This window comes from Centruroides sculpturatus, unplaced genomic scaffold (genome assembly GCF_000671375.1).
Source record: "Centruroides sculpturatus isolate CEXI.00-Female unplaced genomic scaffold, Cexi_2.0 scaffold65, whole genome shotgun sequence".
NCBI lineage: Eukaryota > Metazoa > Arthropoda > Arachnida > Scorpiones > Buthidae > Centruroides > Centruroides sculpturatus.
The window spans coordinates 550,003-575,727 of record NW_019384327.1 but is presented as its reverse complement, the minus strand read 5'-3'; the positions used below and the strand labels follow the sequence as shown (position 1 = coordinate 575,727).

The 25,725-nt window shown below is 32.0% G+C and overlaps 1 protein-coding gene across 1 annotated transcript in view; it reads left to right on the top strand.

The window, feature by feature from the left end:
• Positions 1 to 447: 447 nt before the first annotated feature.
• The window catches only part of LOC111628151 (glycine receptor subunit alpha-3-like), a gene marked incomplete at its 3' end in the record, with an annotated part of 36,439 nt that continues 11,161 nt past the window's right edge, over positions 448 to 25,725 (top strand). Inside the window, exons 1-6 of the mRNA XM_023371895.1 lie at positions 448 to 468; positions 18,481 to 18,548; positions 20,546 to 20,613; positions 21,471 to 21,697; positions 23,545 to 23,627; positions 25,417 to 25,575. Coding sequence (XP_023227663.1) covers positions 20,611 to 20,613; positions 21,471 to 21,697; positions 23,545 to 23,627; positions 25,417 to 25,575 — 472 coding nt within the window. The remainder of the gene's footprint in view (positions 469 to 18,480; positions 18,549 to 20,545; positions 20,614 to 21,470; positions 21,698 to 23,544; positions 23,628 to 25,416; positions 25,576 to 25,725) is intronic.

Genomic DNA, 25,725 nt, shown 5'->3' with positions numbered 1-25,725 from the left:
AATAAAGTCGGTACGAAAAGTGGGCGTTGGGGCCAGACTCGCCCCCACCGTCTGGCCCCAGGTCGGCCACGAATTCTGCCGCCGGCCGCAGGCGCCGCGATATAACGCAGCCAACTAGTTTTAAATTCGTCGTCGTCGATAATTCTATATTATTTTTTCGAATATATAAAATAAGTTTAAAAATGATCTTTTTATAGAAAATGAAATACAGTATTCCACTTTTAAATCGTATCTAACTAATAAATTTATACAGTACATACTCTATCACTTTATTATTTACGTTTTTACGTTTTATTTTATTGGCGAAAACATTTTTTAAATTTAAATATTATCTTAGCGAGAAATAAAATGCCAGATAACCATCGAAATAAAATGGATTTTTTTCCACGAAAAAAAAATCGTTCGTTTACAAAATAGCGAAACCGAGCGTGCGCCAAGCGACGGTATCGTCTGGTAAATTAAATACGAGTAAGTCGAAACTTTTACATTTATTTATTCGGAAGAAAATAATAAACGTAGCCGTCGCCATAAACGAGCGCCAATATTGAAGAAAACGACAGTTTAACCCTTTTAATTTGTTATAAAAATAATATCCCCGTCTTACCCCGCGGCTGGGGCCAGATGGCGCATTTACCTGCCATCTTATGACTTTTCAAACCGTGACGTTCTCATCTCGCCCCATCTTCCCCTATACAAATCCGCGAGTACAGTAAACACACAGTTTATCAGTAAAACAAAATCAAAAGATTATAAAAAAGCTTCCAAGTTTGGCGTAAGAGTCGCGTCTTTGACCGTTTTTGTCAATTTTAATGAATTTTTAAGTTTTATTTTTATTATTTTTTTAAATGTCGACGAAATATGTAGAAATTGGTGAAAATTTTCATCGCATCCGATTTGTTTGATGCGACCAAAATGGTCGATATCGCCGTAAACGGAACATTTTTTAATAATTATCGACGTATATCCAATGAAACGCTACGATGCTTAAAATGTTTCAAAATTTTTATACCTGTTAATAATTTACTATATAATAATATACTTTATATAGTTTGAATGTAATTTGTAACAACTAAATGATTGGTAAATGACGATGATAAAATTTAGTTTATTAATTTTTGAATTTTCTGCCGATAGATGAAGCTAGGTGTAAATCCGGCTAATGCCGTGTAAAGAAAAATTAATCCGTGTATAGAAATTCGATATTTTGGGGTGGTATATAGACGCTATCTAAGTTGGTAGGTTAGGTTAACGGAACTGCCGACTTTCTTATCCGTTGTTCGAACCACCTAAGAATACGTAGCCAACAAACAAACTCGTTTATAGATATAGATTATATACATTAATACTGGCAGATGAGCCCAGCGTTGCCCGGGTAAAAAATAACGACGTCGAAGATTAAGATTAGAAATAAGAAATAATCTAATAGATAGATTATTTCTTACTTCCAACCCTTCTATTATAGAACGTTATACTATATTCTTTATTCCTCTACTGTACACGATTTAAAAAAATTTTTAAATGTGTTATATTGGTCGCTTCGCGTGATGAATCTTTACGTAAGATAACCTTTGTAATTGTATAAATCAATTACTAGCCTACGCTATAACGAAAATTAAAACGAAAACCGTATAAAGAGTGCTTGTTTCAGCCTACCGTTATCGCGATACTCGAACGGTACGAAATGGCATAAATTCAATGGTCGAGTAGACGGGAATTGAAAGTATATCTTAAATATGTTCGGATATCGTGATATTTCTTAATGTTAAGCGGTGGCGTATCGTACTTGGGGGGGGGGCAAAATTTCACAATAAATAATAATAATATCTTGTAAAATTTTGAAACATCCTAATCTATACTCGCATCGCGCTTACGATAGCGCTATCGTCCGGACAGTCCGGGAATCGGCTCGCCGGGTGAACTAATAGCTTTTTCGTCCGAGGAATTCCTGAGAAACCTGTTGACCTTTTTTTTTCGTTTTTTGTTTTTTTGCTTGTACGATTCATTCGCGTTCGTATACACCACTAATATCCAATAGAACTATTTTAAACAGGTCGCTGCACTACCACCGAATTTTTCATCGCTTGTTCTGTGACAAAACTGAATTTTGGTCTTTTAAATTGAAATGCCTAAATAAGGGGGCTGACACCCACGGTACGCCACTGAGGTTAAGAAACTGCTATTTATAGCCGAATATCAAACAATAAACTGCCAACCAATTAAATTTCGCGAAAAACGGACCAAATATTTTAACTCGGCACCCTCGAAAACCATTTGAATCATATTTTGCGCTCTCCGGTAACCTTATATTATGTAATTTTCTTATTCGAATGCCACCGTTCCGCTGGGTCCAATAGAAAGAAGGGACTATTTCGGAAGAGGTTGAAGTCCGTCTGCCTGTCTGTCCTTCCTTAATCTCGAGAACGAAGTTAGATAAATGAAAGTCGAGACCACATGTAAAAACCTTAGAGCCAGGAGGCCCGTGTTAACTATATACGAACTTCCGTTTTAGACCAGAAGTCAAGTTTTTTCAATTCAAAAATTTCCCCCGAAAAGAGTTAGATAATCGGCACGACTCTATTGCTAACGGAAAACGTATGATGTAGACACCACTAAAACGATTATTACGACACAATGTTAATTGCGACGATGTCATAATAAATAATCGTTCGCTAGAATTAATTCAGTTTTTTTCGGTTACGGCGCCACACGTGAGCGATCTGCCGATGGGATGCATCTAGGAAAAATTTTTATGGGAAGTTTTTATGGGACTCTATTCAGGTGTTACTAACGCGAAGAAAACCCGGAAAACTCCACGTGGCAGTCTCGTTGGCCGTGCCCGAATCCACGACTAACTAAGTGTTCGGTGGTTTTATGCGCTAGGCTATTGGAGGGCAATTATTAGAATTAAGGAAGCCTGTAATATTATGTTGTTCTGGGGTGAAACGTACGACATAATCTGTTAGAAGTATTTGAAAGTAACTGCCGCGTTTCATAATAATTGATCGAACGGCCTGGGAGTGAATAGCGAACAAACAAACAATCATCCTCACTTATATATATAGATAAATCGAAGTAGGATTTCGTAGCAATGTTTCGAACATATAAAAGTCAATAATGCTTACTACAGAAAAATATATTATAATTAAATTGTATATATAAACTGCGTATAATAGAAAAAAATGCTATTGAAAAGACATTTTGTAAGATACATCTAGAACACGGATTTGTTTTGGTAGCATAAAAATCTTTTAATTGTCCTCGCTCACAGCTTCAATGCTCATCGGTGCAACGTCAAGGGAAAACCTATTTTACTCTGACCCGAACCAAATTGGATCCGAAACTTAAAGTTAAAACTTCACACGCATCCGGGCATCCTCGAATTGGCAGGAAGTGCTATGTAACCGCACCTTTCCTCCCCATTCGGAAGTTCTGTACTAGTACTGTTAACGTTATTTTTGTACTGAGGAATAAATTTTATTTCCTTAAAATTATGGAAGGAAATTATGATTATCAATAATACATTATGGTTTATTTAAGGTTAAAATTATATATTTTAACTAGCTGCAAGGACCCGCTTCGCTGGGTTTTTATTTGTATGTAATAGTATAGTTTTTTTTATATATATAAAATACTGTTTTTCTAAGTAATCTAGAATCTAGCTGCAAGGACCTGCTTCGCTGAATTTTTATTTGTGGGCAAAAAGTAACGATAGTGAAGATTAAGATAATTACATTATAGCCAATCTTACCCGTTTTCACAGAATGCAAGAATTAGGTCCCCCGTTTCCAGACTAATTAGAGAATTTTTACGTTTAGTCAAACGAACAAATTTCAACGTTTCTGGAACGTTTTCAATCGTTCTATAATCGAACCAATTCGAATTTTATGTTCGAATTTAATTCGAACAAATTCGAAAAAATCGAACAAAACATTCGAAATAGAAAGCCACTTTCAACTACTTTCAGCCTCATATCTCCCGCACCCTTATAGCTATCGAGACGCAACCACTCCTATGCACGAATGGAGACTCGGGGCTACCACCACATACAAACACCATTCACGTGCGATGTGTAGTTTTGGCGAAAACGTGAGATATAGGGACATACATGTCCATTTTTATATATATAATATAGATATAGATATAGATATTAAAGATTTATTATAGCCTATATCTTTAAACTACATACAAAGAAATCTTATGCATATTAAGGCTTAGTTATAATAATTCTATGCTATTCATTTAATTAAATTAAAAGGCGAACCCATAATGGACTCGCTAAAAGAGGCCCTCTTAGTACTCACGGGGCAGAAAGAGTTTAAGAAAGTACTGTATATTGGTCCTATTTAGGTATTAGACACGCGAAGTAAACTTGGAAAACTGCTTGGTCAGGTGCGAACCCGTGAGCAGTTGTTCAATGGTTGATCCACTCGACCACTCGAAACATTGATGATTCGCATATATCCTAAGTCTTATATATTCTGATCCAGCTATCCTTGAAATCCTCTAAAGTTTCAAACCGGACTCGAACCCGAACCTCTGAAAATGATAGGCTTACGCCTATGCCGATTGCTGAAATTCCGGTATCATTACATAATATTAATAATAGAAGACAAGTGACGAATAAATAAATTTTCTATTTATCTTCTCAAAACGTTCGAACAAAGGAAGCTACGAATTTTAAAGTCGCTGCGAAGAAATATACCGAAATCTAAACATTTGTTTATAAACTGAACATATTTACGACAATATATAGTATATTTAAATGACAATATTTACACTTTTATTGAAAGAAAATTACTTTAAAAAAAGAATTAATCTTTCCATGTTCAGAAAATTATTTCATATAAATTAAATTTTATATACTTAGTAATTTTCCTTTTTTAACTTTTTAACGGAAATTAGGATATACTGTATAATAATAATCCTCGTATTATTATTATATTTCAGATTCAGCATTATTTATTATTATTGAGAAGATGACATAAATGCAATAGGATTGATACTGGTATGCCAAATACTATGCGAGACCAAAATTACAAACGAAAGTGAATGAAAAAGTAAAACGTAAACATCATTATTGGGCTGCAATTGGAAAAAACTGTAGTCCTATAAATTCCCAATGTCTTTCCTTAATCTCGAGAACGGAATTAGATAGATGAAATTTAAGAGCAGATATGGAAAGCTCGGAGGCAGGAGGCCCTAATTGACTATGTAGGAACTTCCGGTTTGTACCAGAAGACACGTTATTTTAATTTAAATCTTTCCCCAACAGCAGTTAATAGTTGATTGGCACGACTCTGTTATTAACAGGAAAAGTATGATGTACGGGGGCAAGACACTACTAATTTGAGGCGATAGCATATATTTTAAATTAAAAAAATATGATTAAAAATTGGGCATTGTGACGATGTTACAATAATCAATTGCTGGTTATTTGTAAATTTCCTAATAGCTCGTATGATTTGATCTGTGCTTAATATTCGATTGATAAATTTTCACGCTAATCGGTATGAATTATTTGAATTTTTCCCAAATTAGATTTATAAATTGAAAATACGCTACTAATTGCATTTGTTGATATTGACGCTTGAAATAAACGCATTTTTTTTCCAATTCTAAAGTTTTTTCTAATAATTTTGTTAAAATGTTTACAGCATAAACGTAATAGTTTCTGTTTAACGTCATTTTTTATTTTTAATGTCAATATGACATTAAAAATCTAGATAGACCTAATCTATTGATAGATTTCCATTCATCTTCCGAATTAAAATATATGTTTGAGGCCAATAACAAAGTTCAGTTTAATACAGTCCGTAAGCATACATTTCCTAACCCCAAAAAACGCGACGAGTGTTACAGCTGCAATGAGAATCACCTATCTTTGTCAATCTTTTTTCTCAAAATTGAAGATTGTTAAATGTAAAAGTCTTAATGGTTTTTTAAATTTTTATCGGGCAATTATATTGTACAACATCAAAAATACCTCTTAACATTACGAAAAAATTGAAAAACGAGTTTCGCGTTGAAATTCATACAAAATACTGTATAATTGTATATGTTTTGTTGTAAATAAATACGTGCGGCCCACAATGTATTTTTATTTTTGGTTTTGGCCCAGTAAACAATTTCGGTTGGACAACGTCAGGGGCGGACTGGCATGTGGAAAATATGGAAAATTCCACATGGGCCGTATACAATTTGGGCCGTTTTTTCTAAATATGTACATAATGTACCGTTTGGTTAAGTTTAATTTTAAAAAATTCATATATATATTTTTTTAATTAAGGTGTATAATATGTGTAGGCCTGTATCATTTTACCCGGCCCTACCCGTATCCGAAGTTAAAATTAGTTTGGCCGATGAGTCAAACACTACATTAGCCCAAACAGAAAGCATCCTAGGAGAAAAATAATCAAAACTACCTTCTAAACAGAGAAAATTGATCGTTTGTTTACATTGCTAGAAACTATTCACAACTCCAATGAATCTTAATGCTAAACTATAAAAATGCGAGTTATTAGTTTTGTACCTAGCCACCAAAACGATGATTGTAGTCGTAACAAATTTAATGGCCACTAATATTATTTCCTTTATTTTAGATAAGTAAAAAATGTTATTCAATAATAATTTCTCTGTATTCCAAACGATTTAATTAAAAATAATCTATTTTGTAGTGTGAGGCCGAGACCTCATCCCCTCTCCAATAGGAAACTGGTTGTCGAGCTAAAGCTAATAAATCGGTGATTTATTTTGTAAACAAGAATGAGTGTAAGACGATTTAATTTCGTATTCCCGGACCAAATTCACGCATCTTCGATCTAGATCAGGGAAAGTGGGAGAGAGAGCAACCGGGGAGAGTTCGACTGTCATCTTACAGCCAGTTCAAAGCACATTAGACCAAAATTTACGGGACCGTCACTAAATATTCCCGAAAACGCGTTTCAAAAATTAAGCAGTATTTTAATACAGTTTAATCCAGTAGCTACTCAACACATTATTATTTCAGAATTGCAACATTTTAAATGGTCATGGAATATTTTAAAGGAAAATGTCAGTGAAACTTTTATAAAATTAAACGAAAATGAACATTTTACCGATGATCAAGTAGAAACCAATAAAGATGCGATTTCTTATTGCATTGCTTGCAAAAATTGCTGTATTTGTTGCTATAATATATTATTCAGATATAACGTGTTAAGTGGCGCTTATTCTATACTTGGTCAAGCATACAAATATCTGCTATCTATGTCTGTAACACAAGTGTCCGGTGAACAAAGCTTTTCTATGTTAAAATTAATTAAAAGCAGGCTAAGATACTTATAAGTATCTCGCAAGAAAATCTAAAAGCCTTCGTGTTAATGTCAGTGGAGAAGGATTTTTTAAACGAAATACATCCCGATGATGTCGTTAATATTATTGCTCAACCGAGCAAACTTCTAAATAAAAAATTAATATTGTAGAATATAGACTTGTGCTTATTGTAATTTTTGTCAATGTTGTATTTTGAATATATTTAAATATAAATAGAAAGAAAATACATTTTTTTTATTTGAGGGCTGGGCTGGGAATAAATTTTCCACACAAAAATTTTAGGGCCAGTCCGCCCCTGGACAACGTTGTTCTAGATTACGGTTAATTCGAGTATTTTAACTAAATATGCAGTATATAAACAGTGTTGTAGTTTTTTAATGAAAATGAGTTTATAACAATATTACATTTACAAAGAAAGAATAAAATTTAATGTTACAAACATAATATCTTAATGAGAAATTTTGGAATAGAGCCATTCCCGCATAATGATGTAATTACGTTTCTGCTATTCAAAATAAATGATAGACCCGCAGAAATTTAATTTAAAGCGCAGCGATTATCGTTAGTATTTATTCTTGTTATCAAAGCAAAATTGAAAATAATAATAATAATCAAGTAGCGAATATAATACACCAGGAGCTTGCATAGAAACACAAATTGGTAGACATTCACGAACCATACTACAAGTATATTCCACAGACAGTATTGGAAAATAACACGCACAAAATGCACTACGACAGAGCCATAATCGCAGATAAAACAATTTACCACAACAGACCAGACATCACACTCATCGACAAACACAATAAAATCACATACATTATAGACATAGCAATTCCAAACACTCACAATGTACAAAACACATGCACTGAAAAAATCAGGAGGAACACAGAACTCGCCCAGGAAATAAGGCATCTGTGGAGGATGGAAAGGGTGCTTATTGTACTGTACATGTCGTTCTCTCCTGTACAGATGTGATACCACACACACTACACAAAAGCCTGGGAACATTACAATTGAGTAGAAATACATACGCCACACTACAGAAGGCCACTATATTGAATACACGCCACATTGTTAGGAAATTCCTGAATACAGACACTGACACACTTATTTAATTTTTGTTTTTGGTTGCTATGCCTCGACTCTGGTCCGGCATAGTACACAACCATCGGTGTCCACCTAGTGTAACTCGCAAAACTCAACATAATTGAGTTTTGTGAGTAGCGCTCACTCGGTTCACACCGGTGAGCGATTCACCGGTGCGAACCGAGTAATCCACTAAACCCAACACAATAATAGTAATAAATAAAGATATAAATCATAAAATATATTTTATAAAAATATTTATTTTATTTTCGTAAAAATCGTAAAATATTAGCATTTATAAATTAATTATTTATGTAAAAAATGTATTTTTAATACTTATTCGAAGTTGACTATAGTCTGTGTCTCGGGCTGAGAGGGAACTGCCTATGCCAGATGAAAGGGATAGGAGACACGTGGTAGTTGACACACGGATCATAGTAATAACGCGTGTAAAAAATAGTAAAGCAATAAAATCATTTACGACAAAGATAGTATCGATACAAAATCGTTTTAGTAATGTAAAGGACAAAACAGCTGAGAGATAAGATCCGTGTGTCAGCTCCCACGTCTCCCATTCATTTCGTCTGATCTATGTCAGATGAAAGAAATCGTGTCTGCTTCTTCGATGCGCTGATTACGGTTAGATTAAATTGCCATATTCGATGGCGTATTTCAAAAGCATTTTTAATAAAAATTTATACACTGTTGAAAATAACTATAACATGTTATCAAACGTTGATGGAAAATAAATTTAGGGAATATATGAAAAAATGTAGGATTACAATAAGGATTAGATTAGTTAGGCAGCTGGAAATTTTGCGGGGCATCAGGCAAAAGTTATTAGTGGGGTTTCAAAATACTTGCAAAAAAACAATCTTTCTAACGGTAGAATTTAAACAATGATTTTTTTAAGGAATTGTTTCCAGAAAAACATTTCGGTAATCTTACGTGCTTCATACGAGGGAATGCATAAAAAATTAATACAATGACTAAGTTACGTAGTAAACAACATAAAATAGATCAGGTAGAAATTTTTACTGTATATTATCTTTAATTTTTATAAAATATAGGCCTAGTTTTTGTTGGATTCCACTTTTTTTTATAATATTCTATTAGTATTTCAGATTAAAAATAAATTAATGCGATACTCTTTACGAATACATATTCTACGCAAAAGTAATTTATGCGATTGAATTTATTTTACAAATTTTCCATATATACAGAGCAGACCCACTAGGAAATTCCCTATTTTCCGGTGGGCCATTTACTCGGTAGCCTTTCTTTATTTTAATGCGTTATATTTCAGTTGAGAAAAATAAATTAATGCCGATACTGCTAAAATATAGTATTATCACGATATAACTTTTCCGCACCATCCCGTGTCATACTGAACAAATTCATTACTTAAAACATAATATATAGTCTATACATTTAAATTTGCTTCAATCTCAGTCCAATCAGTATTTTTGACGATTTTTTCTTCATTAAAGTACCGTACATCCAATTTACTGCGGGGTTTCTGAATTTACACATGTATTGTTTCGCTTTCGTCTTTTCAGAATTTACCCGCTACTCTATATATTCTAAGTTTTTTGTAATTCCAGGTGGTCTCCGTCCCGTCTACTGTATTGTACACGATCGTCGTTATCGTTTAAAATATTACCCTTTTTATTATTTTTAACAATTCTCTTAATCTAAAAATTGTGCACAGTTTCATTGTTTAATGCTCGAGTAGTTTTTATTTGAATGCTCTCGTTTTTATAATAGATAAATGAAAACATATCCGACGTATTGTCTATCCGTTATTATTACAGGACTTGAACACAATAAAGAACTTTCAATGTAAAGACAGCGTTTTATCTCTTCACCAACGATTTCTTATCCAAACCTGTAACCCGTGTGTAGTAGTGCCCACAGAGCCCATTAACGGGACAGTAGATCTGGGGCTTCTTTTATGTACAGTACTGTACCTTTTACCCCATGTTTTTTTTTACACGGCGTTCTTTTTACCACGTACCGAGGTATAGGTGTATCTTGTCAGTTGTAAAAACAGTATCGATACTTTAAAACTGTTTGTTACGTTATGGCAACGCAACACTTAGGCGATCTGCCTAGGGGATGTCTTTTGAAGGGAAACTGACCCCTATTTAGGAGTTACAGACGTGGAGAAAATCCGGAAAACTCCACGTGGCCAACCCGTCCGAGCGAGGAGCGAACCCACGACCGAACTCCCAGAGTGTTTAGGGTAGTAGAAGACCCCTCGGCCACTAGTGGGCTACTTTAAAACTACTCGTGATACCGGTATCGGGACATTTCTAATTATCTATATATATAAAAATGAATGTATGTGTGTGTGTGTGTGTGTCTGTCCTTCATGCATTACCACACCGTTTATCCGATTGCCGTGAAACTTTGGGAAGTTGTTTAATATACTCCGGCGAAGGTTTGTGGCATAGTACGATTGCCATAAAACTTTGGAAAGTTTTTTAATTTTTTAATACACTCCCGCGAAGTACATTTATCCTACGATAGATGGCGCGCGTTTACACGAGCATTCGCTCACAGCGTGTTGGATCGATTTCAAATTGCGAAGACCATTTTCCCCCTTCAAAAAATATCTCTATATATGCATTTGTAAACTGTTATTTACGATATTTATAATAATTTTTGTTTAATCACTTTATTTCAACTTTTTTTTGCTAATTATGTATTCGCTCGAGCTTCGTTAAAACCTTAACTGTACCCCGAACAACAACCGAAGTTGTAGGAAGAAATTCGCGTATTTTACCGATCTAGGTATGCCCCCTTTTCCAAATTTTAATATCGACTCAAAATAATTTAAAAAGACAAATTACAATAAAACCGTTTATTATCCAACTATCAGAAATTTCACAACGTGCCAAGGAAGAAAGGAAGGAGAAATTAAATAATTAAAATTATAAAGGATTTAAAAATATATATAAAAATGGGGAATATCGCGCTTCTGACAATCGCAGCGAGTGTGTGGGCTAAATTTGGAGAATCCGCGCTTCTCGCGTGGACAACTGTATGTGGCCGGCTCACGCGTCGGAAAACCTTCCGATTTATTCGTGTACGCACCAGAGGGAAAAACAAAAAATATCGTGTATCCACAAACACTCCAATAAATAAATAGAATTGAAACGACACTTTGAAATGTTTTTTCCATGAAAATGAATAATAATAATAAGTTTCAATAAAAATAATAAAATGTAAATTGAATTTTATCATAACGAGTTTGGTTGAATTTCCTTTCTTCTGAGATCGCAGCAATGCACGACGGGTAAGCTAGTGTGTTATATAACTGTTCGTTCTTATAATCAAATTTAAAGAATATATTTTAGAGAATTGTAGCTAATTTCTTTTTAATACTTTCCACTTTAATTACATAATATACTTAAAATATGTTTATTTAATTCTTTTAATTTCAATTAAATTTTATATTATCCAGTAAATAAATAAATCCAAGTTACCGTATGATTTATTATAACGAAAATAGTTTTCGTTTTAAAAAGACTTTTCTCCATTCGTAATGGGAATTAGATGTTCTTTTCTTCGATTTTTTCAGGAATAAAATAATCAGAAAAATAGCCTAATTGTTTATATAATAAAGTATAAAAGTGTTCGTGCTGAAAATCATTATTATTTAAATCCATTAGCATTATTTTTATATGCTATTCTAGTTGCTTTTTTAAATATCGCTTAATACATTACTGCTCTCGAGTTCGTGTCCGTTAAGTGAATAATAGGAACTTATTTGTGATTTACAAAAGAAAATTTAAAAAATTAAATATGTTATTTAAATATTTTATAAATTTACTATAAAAGAATGACGTATGCAACCGTGTTAGTACGTAATTGTGAACCGAATGATAAATATATTAAAAAAAAAAGCGTAACTATATTAAAATCAAGACATATTTTACTGGTTTTTTATACAAAAAGAATTAATTATTTAATTTTTCCTTTCATCGATTATCTAACGCTATGCAATAACGAGCCACCTGTAGCCTATTATATAGTCTATATTATAGAGAAAATGATTTCTCCGTAATGTACCGTTGCAGGAGAGAGTAGGAATAATTTTTTATCCTTTTCAATTTGATTATCTTACTTAAATTTATTCTTCGATCCGTTTGTGGATTCTAATCTACCTTTATCGAGTAAGTTTTTGCGTGCATCTGCTTGGAGATATTCATTGAAGTAATCAATATTTAGTGTCATTTGTTGGGTGCTCCACCGTAGATGTACGAAGATCGCATGACATATTACATTTGAGGCATTGTTATTTCTAAACTTTATATCATGATATTAACTATGGCATTGTGGCTAGGTGTTACAGTTTATTTTCTAATTCTTAAATTTGTTTTTGCAGCGTGAGTAGATATTTTAAAAAATACTTACTTAATAATTCATGAAAATGACAGAAGAACAAAATTTAGCTTAAATAATTTTAAGGCTGAAATAAGCAAATAGCTACATTTATATTAAGGTGACAAATTGTATTCTAAAGTATTTAATATAAGAGAATTTAAATTTATAATTATTATCAATTCGTACGCAAGTATTAATGTGATTAATTTATAATTAAGATAAGTTTGAATTAGCATAATTATATAATAATTATATTTATTAGTATTTAAATTTACTACATAAATAAAAAATAGCGTTATTAAATTAGATGTATTTTTTAAATATAGTTTTGTGTCTGCATAATGTACAGTACAAGACAAACTCTACTTACTGTATGAAATATTGATCAAACGAGCTTACCTGTCTTTTAAAATCCTATTCAATTTTAATTTTATTAAGTAAATCAATCGATAACCGAAATTTTACATTAAAAAGAAATAATGTATAGAATAGTTTTTGAAATTCTAGTATAAAACTAATCAGCGGAATCAGAAGAGGGGAAATCTACTAATTCTTACAATAAGGAGAAAAAATATGTTTATAATTTAAAGATCTCATTTTTTCAGAGAAGAAGAATTAAGTAATTTTCTAAATAGCGTGTTATTGATATTTTTAAAGCATATATTCAAAATTATCTCAAATTTGTACATAAAAATGAATTAATATATAACTTATATGTCGATGCTGACTAGTGGTCGAGCAGATAAAACCACCGAACACTGGTAGCGCCTCATCAACGATTGCGCAGTCCTTTACGTATTTTACACTTAAACAGGGTCCAGGTTTTCAGAAAAAGTCCTCCGAGTCACTCCCTCCTTGGCAGACCGCGCTTCCTTATTCCATCAATCCATCCAATCCTTATCTTTCAAATTTACTCGTTATATTTTCTTCTACGCGCAGTGTTATGGAGATGCAATACCTTCAATTGTCTAAATATGACAATTTAAAGGTAATTTTAATTGTATGACGACATAAATTATCGAAAGGACGTCTTGACAATTTAGATTTATTTTTGTTTGTGCTAATCAAACTAGAAATACATTTTTCAATTTATCGATATCTCATTTAATGAAAATTTGAAACACTTTTTCATTTTTTCCCCGATTTAGCTAAATTATTATAATTAGTGGAGGCTGCGTACGCTTCTATTAATGAATTACTACTAATAATTACTAGAAGCTGACTAAAGTTTAACTGATTAGCGTAGAAATTCATAAAAATCATCGTGAGAAACAAATTAGAATAATTTAATTATAATTTATTGTAGTAAATTTTATGAGTAAATCATAAACTAGCCGCATTTTCCCGGATCGCTCGGGCTTTTAAGTGACGGGGTCGAGTTGGGAGAGAGCGTAACTAAAATGTACATTTATCGGCCTGAGTATTTACAATAACGAAGTTGCAAAGTAGAAAAAAATGCTGGGGATAAAGTTAACGGGGGAGCGAAACGTTTGACCCGTAGACTTAACATCGTACCTTTGCCACTCGGCCACGCCCGAACCATCGCACCTTTCTCGACTCTCTCTTCGGCGACATCGTCTGCGGAGAAGGAACCATATTTATAGTTTACTCAAACTGAAACCCTCTATAGATTCAGTTTTCTTATTTTGAAAGCTATTTGTTTACACTTATTAAATATATGCACGGATAAGTAAAATTGCTTTAAAATATGTTATATTAATAAAGGAAAAGGATTTTATACCTAAAATATTTCATTTTATTTTCGAGTAGAAATTTTCTAGAAATTATGAAAATATATAAAGGCCTTCTCGTTCCCTTCTTAAAACTGTAGTAATCATTAAAAGTTAATAAATAAATAAATATTATTAAATTATTATAATTCGCTTTTATTAACAGTTCAAAATTTGTTAACATTTTTATAATATACGTTAAACAAAGAACACACGTACAGTACATACATCACTATCACCTTGATTCTTTTCAATTTTTTCTAGGCAATAAGCGTGCAACAGAATTGCTCGATAAATTGACAGAAAAGGGTAAATACTACTTTACTATTTACTAAGCTCGTAAACGGGTATAAATGTAAATAATTAAACATAAAACTTAATAAGAAATTTTAAATTACAATCTTGTCAATAATAAGTTTATCGATAACCGCTTTAATTAATAAATCAGCTCGAATCATTTATTTGTATTTCATTCACGAATACTGCAATAAAAGGAAATCATTTTTTTCTAAAAAATTAGTTATTTTTTCGTATTCATGTTTAAATGATTTTTAACGATTTTCACCACCAGAGAAAATGTGGCGCTCGAGGATGACTATGATAAAACAAGTAGACAATAAAATGTAGTTTTATTAAAACAATATAAAATTACATTTTACACATTTACAGTATGTGCTCAATGTAGTTGCTCTGCCGAACACGTAAAATCGAACATAACATTTCAGAAGGAATCAGGGAGACACGTCGCACTACGCTGGTCTCGAGTTCCGGTACATACGTCTGAAAAAGCACGATCTTTCAAATAACGTACCTTTTCGACCGAACAGTCTCCAGTGTGCCGCAAAAATTTTTGAAGGTAATTAATAAATTATTTTAGAAAGAAGCCCAAAGAGCAATCCGTAATTGTTAATATTTAGTTCAAATTATTTTAACTTAGAAATACCGGGACATTGGACGGGTTTCTAAAAGCAATCATCGGGCCACTTTTAAATGCAAATCAAGACTTAATGTTAATTGTTTTTCTCGTGTAAATAAAAATTATTAATTTAAATAACTAATGTCGTAACCGCTGCTATTTCGAGAAACAATAATACTGTTTCCTTTAATTTACAAAAAGTATAGACAGAATTAGGTTAAGTGGCAAATAATATGACCATCGAATGTTTACAAACACGACTTTAAATTGCGTGTTTTTTCCGCGGAAATTTAATTATAGGTTCGAGTATAGCGTGAGATAAAAAAGGTTAAAAAACACTGCTCTGCTTTGTACGACTACCCGAGATAGTTCGTGTGAAAGCCCTCGCACGTATAATTTTATAGGAAAACAAATAAACATATTTTATTCTAAGAAAGACTTACCGTATAGTTGTTTAAGCGATAAAAATATTATTTAAATATTAATATCATAAAAATTTATAAATTGCCACAATAAATTTTCAGAAGGTTATAACTATTATTGAAGTAATAACGCAGAAAACGTTCATCCTTAACAGATAATAAAGAAAAACGTAAATACGCGTTAAAGCCAGAGCAAATACTGTACACAGCTCAAAATAAATACTGTATAACAATTCAAGTTTTATTTTCAAAATTAAAAAAAAAACATATCATTTAAATTTTTTATAATTAATGTAAATAAATTATTCGGAAATTTTTTATACTTTCCATCATAAACCAATTTATAGCGGAACAGACAAGATAATTTATCGGAAGAATAAGTGATAGGAAAATTTATAGTTATATAAGCTGAAAGAAAATTGATTTCTTGCTATAAGTTAAAATGTGGTGCACGTATAAAGGCGATGCAATTAATTTTTATGATGTTAATTATAAATGTAATGAAATGTGAAATTCTCAATAAATGCATTGAAATGTATTGCAAATCAATTTTATAATTGACATCCTTAAACATGGTAGCTGTATTCTTATTCGTTTAACTGTATAATCTTTTATGTCAGGTATAGTATTTTCTACTGTCTGTTGTCTGTCCGTCTTTCCTTAACCTCAAGAAAAGAACGAGGTAGATGAAAGTCGAGACAAGGCATGGAAAGCTTAGCGGCAGGAGGGGCCCGATTAACTATACACAAATTTCCTGTTCAGATCGGAAGTCGAGTTATTTCAATTTAAAACTTTTCTCCCGAACGGAGTTAGATGGATAATCGACACGACTCTATTGCGAACAGACGTACAGGGGCAAGCCACTCTAATTTCAGACGGATAGATATATTTTAAATTGAAAATTGCAGCCCCGCATTGTGACGAACCGATCTCACAATAAATAATAGCTCGTTATTTTACGCTTTGGTTGCGTACAGTAAAATTTTATTGAAAAATAAAATAAAATAAATCAATTTTAGAATCAACAAAAGGAAAGTATTCGTTTAAAATAAATATGATTGATAGCTAATGGCAAAAAAAGTATTTAAAACAGATGAAAAACAATAAAGCTGTCTTCCAACGCACTCAAATTTCAAACCAAAAAAATTATGTAAGTTTTAATAAAAGAAAACTCAAAAAATGAAGAACAGAGAATAATCATACGTAGGCAGAAATGAAATTAGTGGCCTTCTAATAAAACGGAAATAGATGAATTATTTTTATTTGAAAATTGCATCTTAAAGTACATCATTTTTTAAAACTTTTTCCGCCCTGTGGGCACTAAGAGGGCCTCTTTTAGCAGCCCATTATGGATTCGACCAGGCTCAAAATGGGGCGGCCGGGTGGTGAGGGACGGGGGCCGACATATCCGGTTGGATCACCCCCGAAAAATTCCTGGGGAATTTTTCATCCTAAGCAAAGAGCATTATTGATTTTTGGTAAAAATTCTTGTCCGAATTTTAGAAAAAAAGACAAAAAACTTGCTGCTGAGAAAGCGCAGTCAGATTCAACGCCAATTATATTGACCATAAACAATGTTCTGTGCAAAAGATCTATATTTTTGCTTTTAGTTAAGGTAGCTTTACAGTATTTGAATTCATCATTAGTATTACAATTTTGGGAATTTTGCTCATATATTCCTGCGAAAGATCATTTTCTTCCGTTACATCGTAATTACCACATGAAAATTCTGAATTTTGTGTTTCTAAATTAATTCCAGATCTAAAACAATAAATATTATGGCGTGAGATTTTCTTTTAATTCTTTATTGGCTGATAGATGTAATATATAGTTCACTACATCACAATTTACACTATACGGTACCCTAACGGCACTATGTAGTGTAAATTGTACTTGACAGCTGGATGGTTAATACTCGTAGGTAATTTTTAAAATGCGAAGGGTCCTTCAAAATGACGGTTCTAAACAATTTAATCACGGATAAATAAATAAGAATGAAACTCGAACAAACCAACAATATTTCATATTCTAAACGTTGACCGCGAATATTCTATAATAAAAATATAATTTGTTTCTGCGTCACAAGTCGAATTACCTCCAGAGTATTAGTCACGATGTTAAAACGTGATAAAGCCACTTAGTGTTTTAGCTCCAGTTTTAATATGTATTATTATATTTATTGAGTTTTATATTTTATAAACAATTCTGTTTTTAATATAAAACTTTTAAGTAAAAGTATCTGCGCAACAACATATTTAAGTACAGTATAAGTTACTTACTCAAGCTGTTTTCTTTTATAGTTAATCGACAATATACATTCTTTTATAGTTTTATATATAGTAACATATAGGCCTATATGCCTCGTAGACTTACTGTTAATTACAAAATAATTTATATTTATCCAGAAGACTAAGCTTAAATGAGTTGTAAAAACAGACACGGAAGCAAAATAATATAATTATAATGGAAAATTATATTAAATATATGATTAGATGAAATAATTAACAAATTTTATTATTTAGATAATTAAGTATTTACTTGACTTGAGCATTTTTATTATATTAAGTTAATATATACTTAAATATAAACGATATATTTATATATATGCTTTTTTAATTAGAAATCATTTAGAAGAATTAGAAATTATTCCAGAAGATTACAGTAGATTTGTTGCCCCTATTGTTAACGGTAAGTGTGTCTTTATCTTGAAGAAAACAGAAAAACTCATTCATAAAATAACATTAAAAATTAAAATATATGCTCGCCACCTCAAATCAGTAGTGGCTCGCCCTTGTACAGTACATCATACTTTTTCTTTAACAATGTAGTCGTTCCAGTCATCTATTTAACACTTTTCGGGGAAAAAATTTAAATTGAAATAACGTGACTTTTGGTCTGCAGCGGAAGTTCGTATATAGTTAATCGGGGCCTCCTGTCCCCACGGTTTCCATATTTGGTCTCAACTTTCATCCGTCTAACTCCGTTCTTGAGATTAAGGAAAGACGGGCGAACAGACGGATGACTTGGAATTTATAGGTCTACAATTTTCAAATTGCAGCCCAACAATGAACCGAGTACTAAATGCACTTTATATATCAGCTTTATACAGGGTAATGCGGACAGGCTTTCATTTTGGGGATAAAAAAAATACTGTCCGCGTACGTTTTTGTGAACTTCCTGTTTTGTCCAGTGATGACGTTTTTCTTCACTCTGGCGTTGTAAAAATGGGAGATTTTCTTCTATTTTTACTAAATAAAACTCCTAAATTTAGAATTCAGAAGTAGAAATACGTTGGTAATTGAGTAACGCTTTCACTTCGATATTATATTTTTAATATCGTATGGCTCTTCGCCTAATTTATTTTTGTTTCAGTTCCGATTTTCATTAGCAACCGCTTCATTATTTGGTCACTTATCAATCGCATTCACCTCTATCTTTTGAAGTATATTTACAGTTTATGATAATCTATTGTGTTAAACTGCACTAAATTAGATTAAAATACTCGGGTCTATTGAATTTTCTTCCAGATTTTATACATGTATAAATATAGTTTTTATTATATATACACAACACTCTTGCTAATCCGAACAAATTGCATGAGATTAGCATGATTAAAATATAAAAAAGGAAATCACAAAGGATTATAAACATAAGGCAGTACAGTAAAACCTATTTAAAATAGAACACAACGGCATCGGCCAGAATTTTCCGTTTTATAGCTGCTTGTGCATTAATTCTTGTAGAAACATCTGTGTTGTATTATCACAGCTATTTTACAGAAAGCTTCTGAGAAACAATGAAAGTACCGGTACAATCTTAACGAAGAAAAAAACAAACCTAAATTCTGGTCACCGAGAAGTCGATAACTATTTAAGCCCGCTAGTTACATCATTCGTTATTATATAGAACTAGCAGGTAAGCCCGCAGTTGCCCGGGCAAAAAATGACAACAAGCATTAAGATTAGCTAATTTCGTACTTTTAACCCTTCTATCGCATTATATTATAGAGATTGGTTTACATAACTACAGAGGTACATAGCCGATCTTACCCGTTTTCACCGGGTGCCCCCCTCTTCCGAAGCTAATTACAGAAATTTTAGATCGCTCAGAAAATACGCTCGATTTTCTTCAAAAATGCAAAAATCCGCATCTAAAATGGTACATTAGAAGCCGAGTTCTTCGGGGCAGTGGCGTGCCTTCCAAGGAAGCTGCGCAAGTGCCGCTTCCCTTATATTTTACTAAATTTAAATACATTTTAAGCGATTATTTTCATATTTTAACCTACTTCGAATTACTTAAAATTAATATTTTATTATAACCGCATTACGTATCTTATTACAAATTTCTATACACGTGAAAAACAACGATAAGCTTGCTATTGCATATTCGAATATAAATTCGTATACGCGTATTCCCAATGGAAGCGCCGTATTGTCGAATGCGGGACAGCTTCTACGGCCAAAATACCCGAATGGTGTAAAGCAGCCAGATTATGCGCTTTACAGAGCTTTACGTAACGAAATTTGTAAGGTAAGCAATGGTAATTACTACTTTTTTCCGTTTTAATGTATTTTTTAAATATATTTTTGTGTGTGTTTTTAAGAAAATAAAATATTGTAGAAATTTATATATAGTATTTTTAATTTATCGAATTTTTAATTGATTAAACTCATATTTATTAACAGGTCGTCCAGTATCGGTATATGTTTCTCTTCAAATTTTAGGTATCGATAATATAAAAGAAGCTTCAATGGTAAGGAAACAGTTCTATCTATACGGTTGCTTTTAATTATTTACCGTTGGTTATTGAGAATGCTCGTCATTTCCTTGTGTTATTTAATTATTTTATGTACTGTAAATTTATTTATCTTTAAACACTTTTCATCGCTTATGAGTGACTGATCATTACACATCTTTAACTGATTTTTCTTTTATAAACAGACATTAAATTTAGAAAAGATCTAAAACGTCTCTTCTGACTTTTGAAATATTTTTATGAACCTATCTTAAGCGCGTTAAATGTGAAAAAATCTAGGAACGGAGAACAATTAAATCAGAACGTCATGGTCAAGCGTGTTTTTCATATAACCAAACTTAAATAATTAATGGAAAAATGACTTTTAATTCATATTTGATGTTTTCTTTAAACATAAAATTAAACATATTGATACGAGGAAACAAATATAACAAATTAGTAATGAGATAATTAGGATCATCAATATAGTTATTATAGTAACACGGAAAGTTAATATTGCGAGACACGAAACACTTTTGTACTAACGCACTCTGCTGTATGCTTCCGATTTGTTTACGGAGGTTCTTTAATCAGTCTGAAAATGGCACAGTGCATAAATATTCTGCGTTAAGATTGATTGAGAAGCCTTTAAAACGTTATTGAACACGTAATAATCCCAGGTCTTTAGTCCTCGCGTATCCAAAATTCAATTGGTAGAATATTTGCTTGCCAGATTACCGGATATTCGGGTTATCGGATTAACCAACTTCTTCCGTATTTTAAATAAAATGGCAACTACAGTATTAAATAATCAATTAATTTGCGAAACAAAGCTGTAATTGAATAAGATTCCACGAATGTTCTTTCTGTTGCAGGATTTTCGACTCATAGTGGGCATTATCAGCATTTGGAAAGATCCTCGATTAAAATTATCTCATTTTGTTTCCGATTATCCAGTAATTTTCCCTAACGAGGGATTATCGAAAATATGGATACCAGAATTTACATTTCCAAATTGCAAATACGCAGAAACGTTTGACATCGGTACAGGGCATTCAGTTTTAAAAGTTCTACCTGACGAATCTTTATATCTTTCGGAAAGGTAAGTACGAAATATTGCAATTTATACATATATATATATATATTTTAATATGACGAAATTAATATACTGTACATTATTATAATACACAAGTATTCCTCGTACAACACGGCACTTCGACAACGCTGTTTCGCTCTCACACGGTTTAAAAATTGGGGATATTTCCGTACAACGCGGTTTCCGGTTGGAGAATTTGGGAAATCCTCCGTACAAAATTTCACAGCTTTAAGTGAAAACTCATTTATTCGATATTTTTTAATTCGAGTAAGCATGCATTTTATCGAAAATTTGCCCATGGATTTTAGAATATTGAAATTTTCAATTTGTTTTGTGCTTTGGTCAGGTTTAACGAAGACTGACAGTGCAATTTTTCCTTTTCCTATCAACTAGATGTCGTTGTCATTGTTTTCAGATTTTAGCCTTTAAGACCCACCGTGTTTTGGTTTTATAAATTATTCTTCGTATTTAGTAAAGTTTATTTAGACATTGTTTTTAACCATTTGTTAACTTTTGGTACCTAATCCCATGTTTTCTATTAGTCCTTTGTTTCGTATAACACGAATTCGCGTAACACGGCACTTTTTCGTATCGTAACTACCGTGTTATACGAGGGATGCTTCTATAATGAAACAATGAAATAACAATAAATAAATAACAAACATTCTGAAATGACGTTTATCATGTAATATCTTCATTTGATATCATCTATATACAGTATCTTATCCATATCTATTTTTGCTAATTAATATTTAAATATCTAAGTGAAACTGAATCTCATCTTATCTAAAACATTAATCAATGATTATATGATTTTAGAATATTCTAAATGTATATAATAAACTAATAAACAAATTGTTTTGAATTAATTCAAAAGTCTTTAATTAAGCAATTCTCGAACGAACTTATTTTCAAATAATCAACAACTTGATTAGCAAAATATTGATATTTATTATTAATAATTATTTATTTGGAATATTTTAGAATATAGTAAACGAATATCCTAAAATAATAGTACAATAGAGTCTTATTATACTTGGATTGAAATACGCAGATGATAAATGATTAGGATAACCTTAGTCCACTTAATTCGACTTTTCCCATTGATTTTAAATTATTTTTGGAATGGTGTCATCTTTAGCGATGAGTCTAAGATGATCATTGTTCATTCGTGTGGTGAAGGAAAGGTGAGAAGTATCGAGATAAGTACAGTACACGAAATACAAAGTGAAATTTTTTCAGTCTGTCGTAGGGGCATATATCTCAGCACGAGGACTCTGTGTTCTTAATGTCACTGTGAATGCAAAAGTCTATATAGTTCAGTTTTTTCATTCTTTTGGCAAATTACAGTCGTTTCCTTCGATGAATTTTGGTTAATAACCTAGGCTTCGTGCTGGAAGGATTGCTTATCCCAACAATTGAAAACCAGTTGGAAAATATCTACTCATCTTTCAAGATAGCGACGCATCATATCGCGTATGTCAGTTGCGGAATTATTCACTCGAAGAAAATTTGGAAAGGACGGACCGGCCCCCGAACAGTCTGCATTTAAATCCAATCGAAAATCAGTGGTGTTTATTGAAGCGCTTTGTGAATTCTCGGCATCCGTTAAACGAGGAAAAGCTAAAGAGCGCCTGGATCAGTGCAAAAATCTGTATAAAAGTTTCATTCCTGATTTAAAAAAAGTTAAGATTAATGTTACTTTAAATCAAATAAATAGACCAATACATAGATTTAATTATCTTAACCATTTCATCATGTAATATATAATATATAATATATAAATAAAGTAAAAAGTATATAAAAAGTAATAAATATATAAATACTATAATTATATTTAAATATTTATTTAGATTAAACTTCATAGTCAGTTGTCCGATGGAGTTACACGATTTTCCTATGGATATTCAACGCTGTTCTTTTATTATTACATTCAGTAAGTTTTAAAAATGTTTATGTATTTATACATTTTAAAATAATTTTAAACTTAATTTTCGTGATACGAAAAGAAATAATTAAATTTTCTAAGATCAAATTCTGCAATTAAAAGATTTGTATTTAATTTTTAAATTTAATAATAATGCCAAGGATATAATAATTGACGATTTCAACAACATCAAATTTATTTATTAAATAAATTGATTAACACTAAATGAAAGGAAAATTGAAGAGAAGAACAGAAGGGTGATCACTCTCTAATCAGTTCCGAAACGGAATGGTTCCACGAGTATCTCTTGCGATCGAATCAGCACGCCAGCGGAAGTCTATTTCATTTTTTCCGGTATTTCTTCACTTTTAACACTACGGTACTGCCGAAGTAATCGTTAATCTTTTGTGTCGAAGAAAGAGGTACTACCAAGCTTAAATGTTCTAAAGTATTTGGAGACATACAGAAATAATTATAAAAATCCTTTGATACCTTTTAATCGTAATTCCTGGATAAAAACCACTTTGTTTTCCTCTCAATATGAACGGCTATGATTATCATCGACGTTTTGATATTTTCCGTAACAAAAGTAATAAATTCCTCTGTCCAAGTCGAAGAATTAACGTTTTACTTTGCGTATTCCATTTTAAAAAAGTCCGGTCTAAAAGCGTAGAAAGTCACGGAATAACGCTCGGCCTAATGTACTGTACGGAATATCGCGCGTGCTATAAGACGACGACTAATGAACAATGAACGAAAACGGCGTAAGACAAGACGTTGTTACAGTGGCAGGGTGAATACGGCCTAAATAGGGACCAGTTTTTTTTATAGAAACTCCTTCCAAGAGACACACCTTTCAACAAATCGTATTTGCATTACGGCCAGTCAGTGGCACAGTGGATAAATTCACTGAACACTGGTAGTTGCCACGGGTCTTTTTTCTAATTTTATTTACGTTTCTAATACTTAATTAGGGGGCCAGTTTTCCTTAGAAAGTCACCTGGAAAGTTATCAAATCAAATCTACCTAACGGAACAAAACTAATCCAAACCGGGTCGTAAACTATAGGATATTTTTCACGGGTGTTTTCACGTGACCTTCTTACGTTAATGTCTGACAGTCCATTGCGAACCTATTCGAAACCACGATAATTGTAATTTAAAAAAGCCGTCTTAGTGCCCTCGCAGCAGAAAATGAAATAAAAATCCAACTGTCAAGATATCGTAAAGTAAATCCAAATACAGCCATAAAAAAGACTGCTGCTTAGAGTAGCTGTTATTAAGAGGTCGTTATTAGAGGTTCAGCTGTATATTAAAACAATAACAGTTTAAATTATAGATTTGAAAAATTGTTTTAGATCCTAAACAGTGAAACAATGGCTCTATATGATTAAAATCGTATACTGTAAGTCAAGTAAACTATTCAAGAAGCTAAATCTTTGAATAATGGTTTATTCGGTTTGTATGATTTTTTAAATTCTTTTTATAATTGGGTAACGAAAGGCCAATTAGAAAGTCTAAAAATTCAGAAAGAAATTTAAAAGTAAATCAGTATACAGTAATATTCAGCGAAACCCGCTAATGTGACCATCCGTGTAAGGCGACCACTTTGAGCCGGTCCCTTCAGTGGTCACACTAGCGGGTTTCGCTGAAAATCTAAAATAAGTTAACATATTGTTTTAAGGCTTTACTTTTTTACGATTTGAATATTAAATTAAAATATTTTAAATTTATAAATATATTATTCATATCAATACTAGCTTTTTGGCATTGTTTTATTTGATTAATCATAAAAACAGGAGCAAATACCGACAGAGAAGCTGTACTTAAATGGATGGGAGAAAACAATAGTCCTTACAGAACTTTAGAAAAAAGTATTCACGTGAGAAATTTAAATCTACTAAACTTTGAGGTGAATGAAATTAAAGCCTTACGAATTACTGAAAAATGGGTCAGCGGTAGGTAAACATTTATACATTCATTTCTTTAATGCTTTGTAATACGTCTACGGTATCCATTATTCTCGCAAATGTTTAAATTATTTTCTCGATTTCAAATGTAAACGTGGGAAATAACTTACCCGAATCGAAAATAAATTTAATCTAACC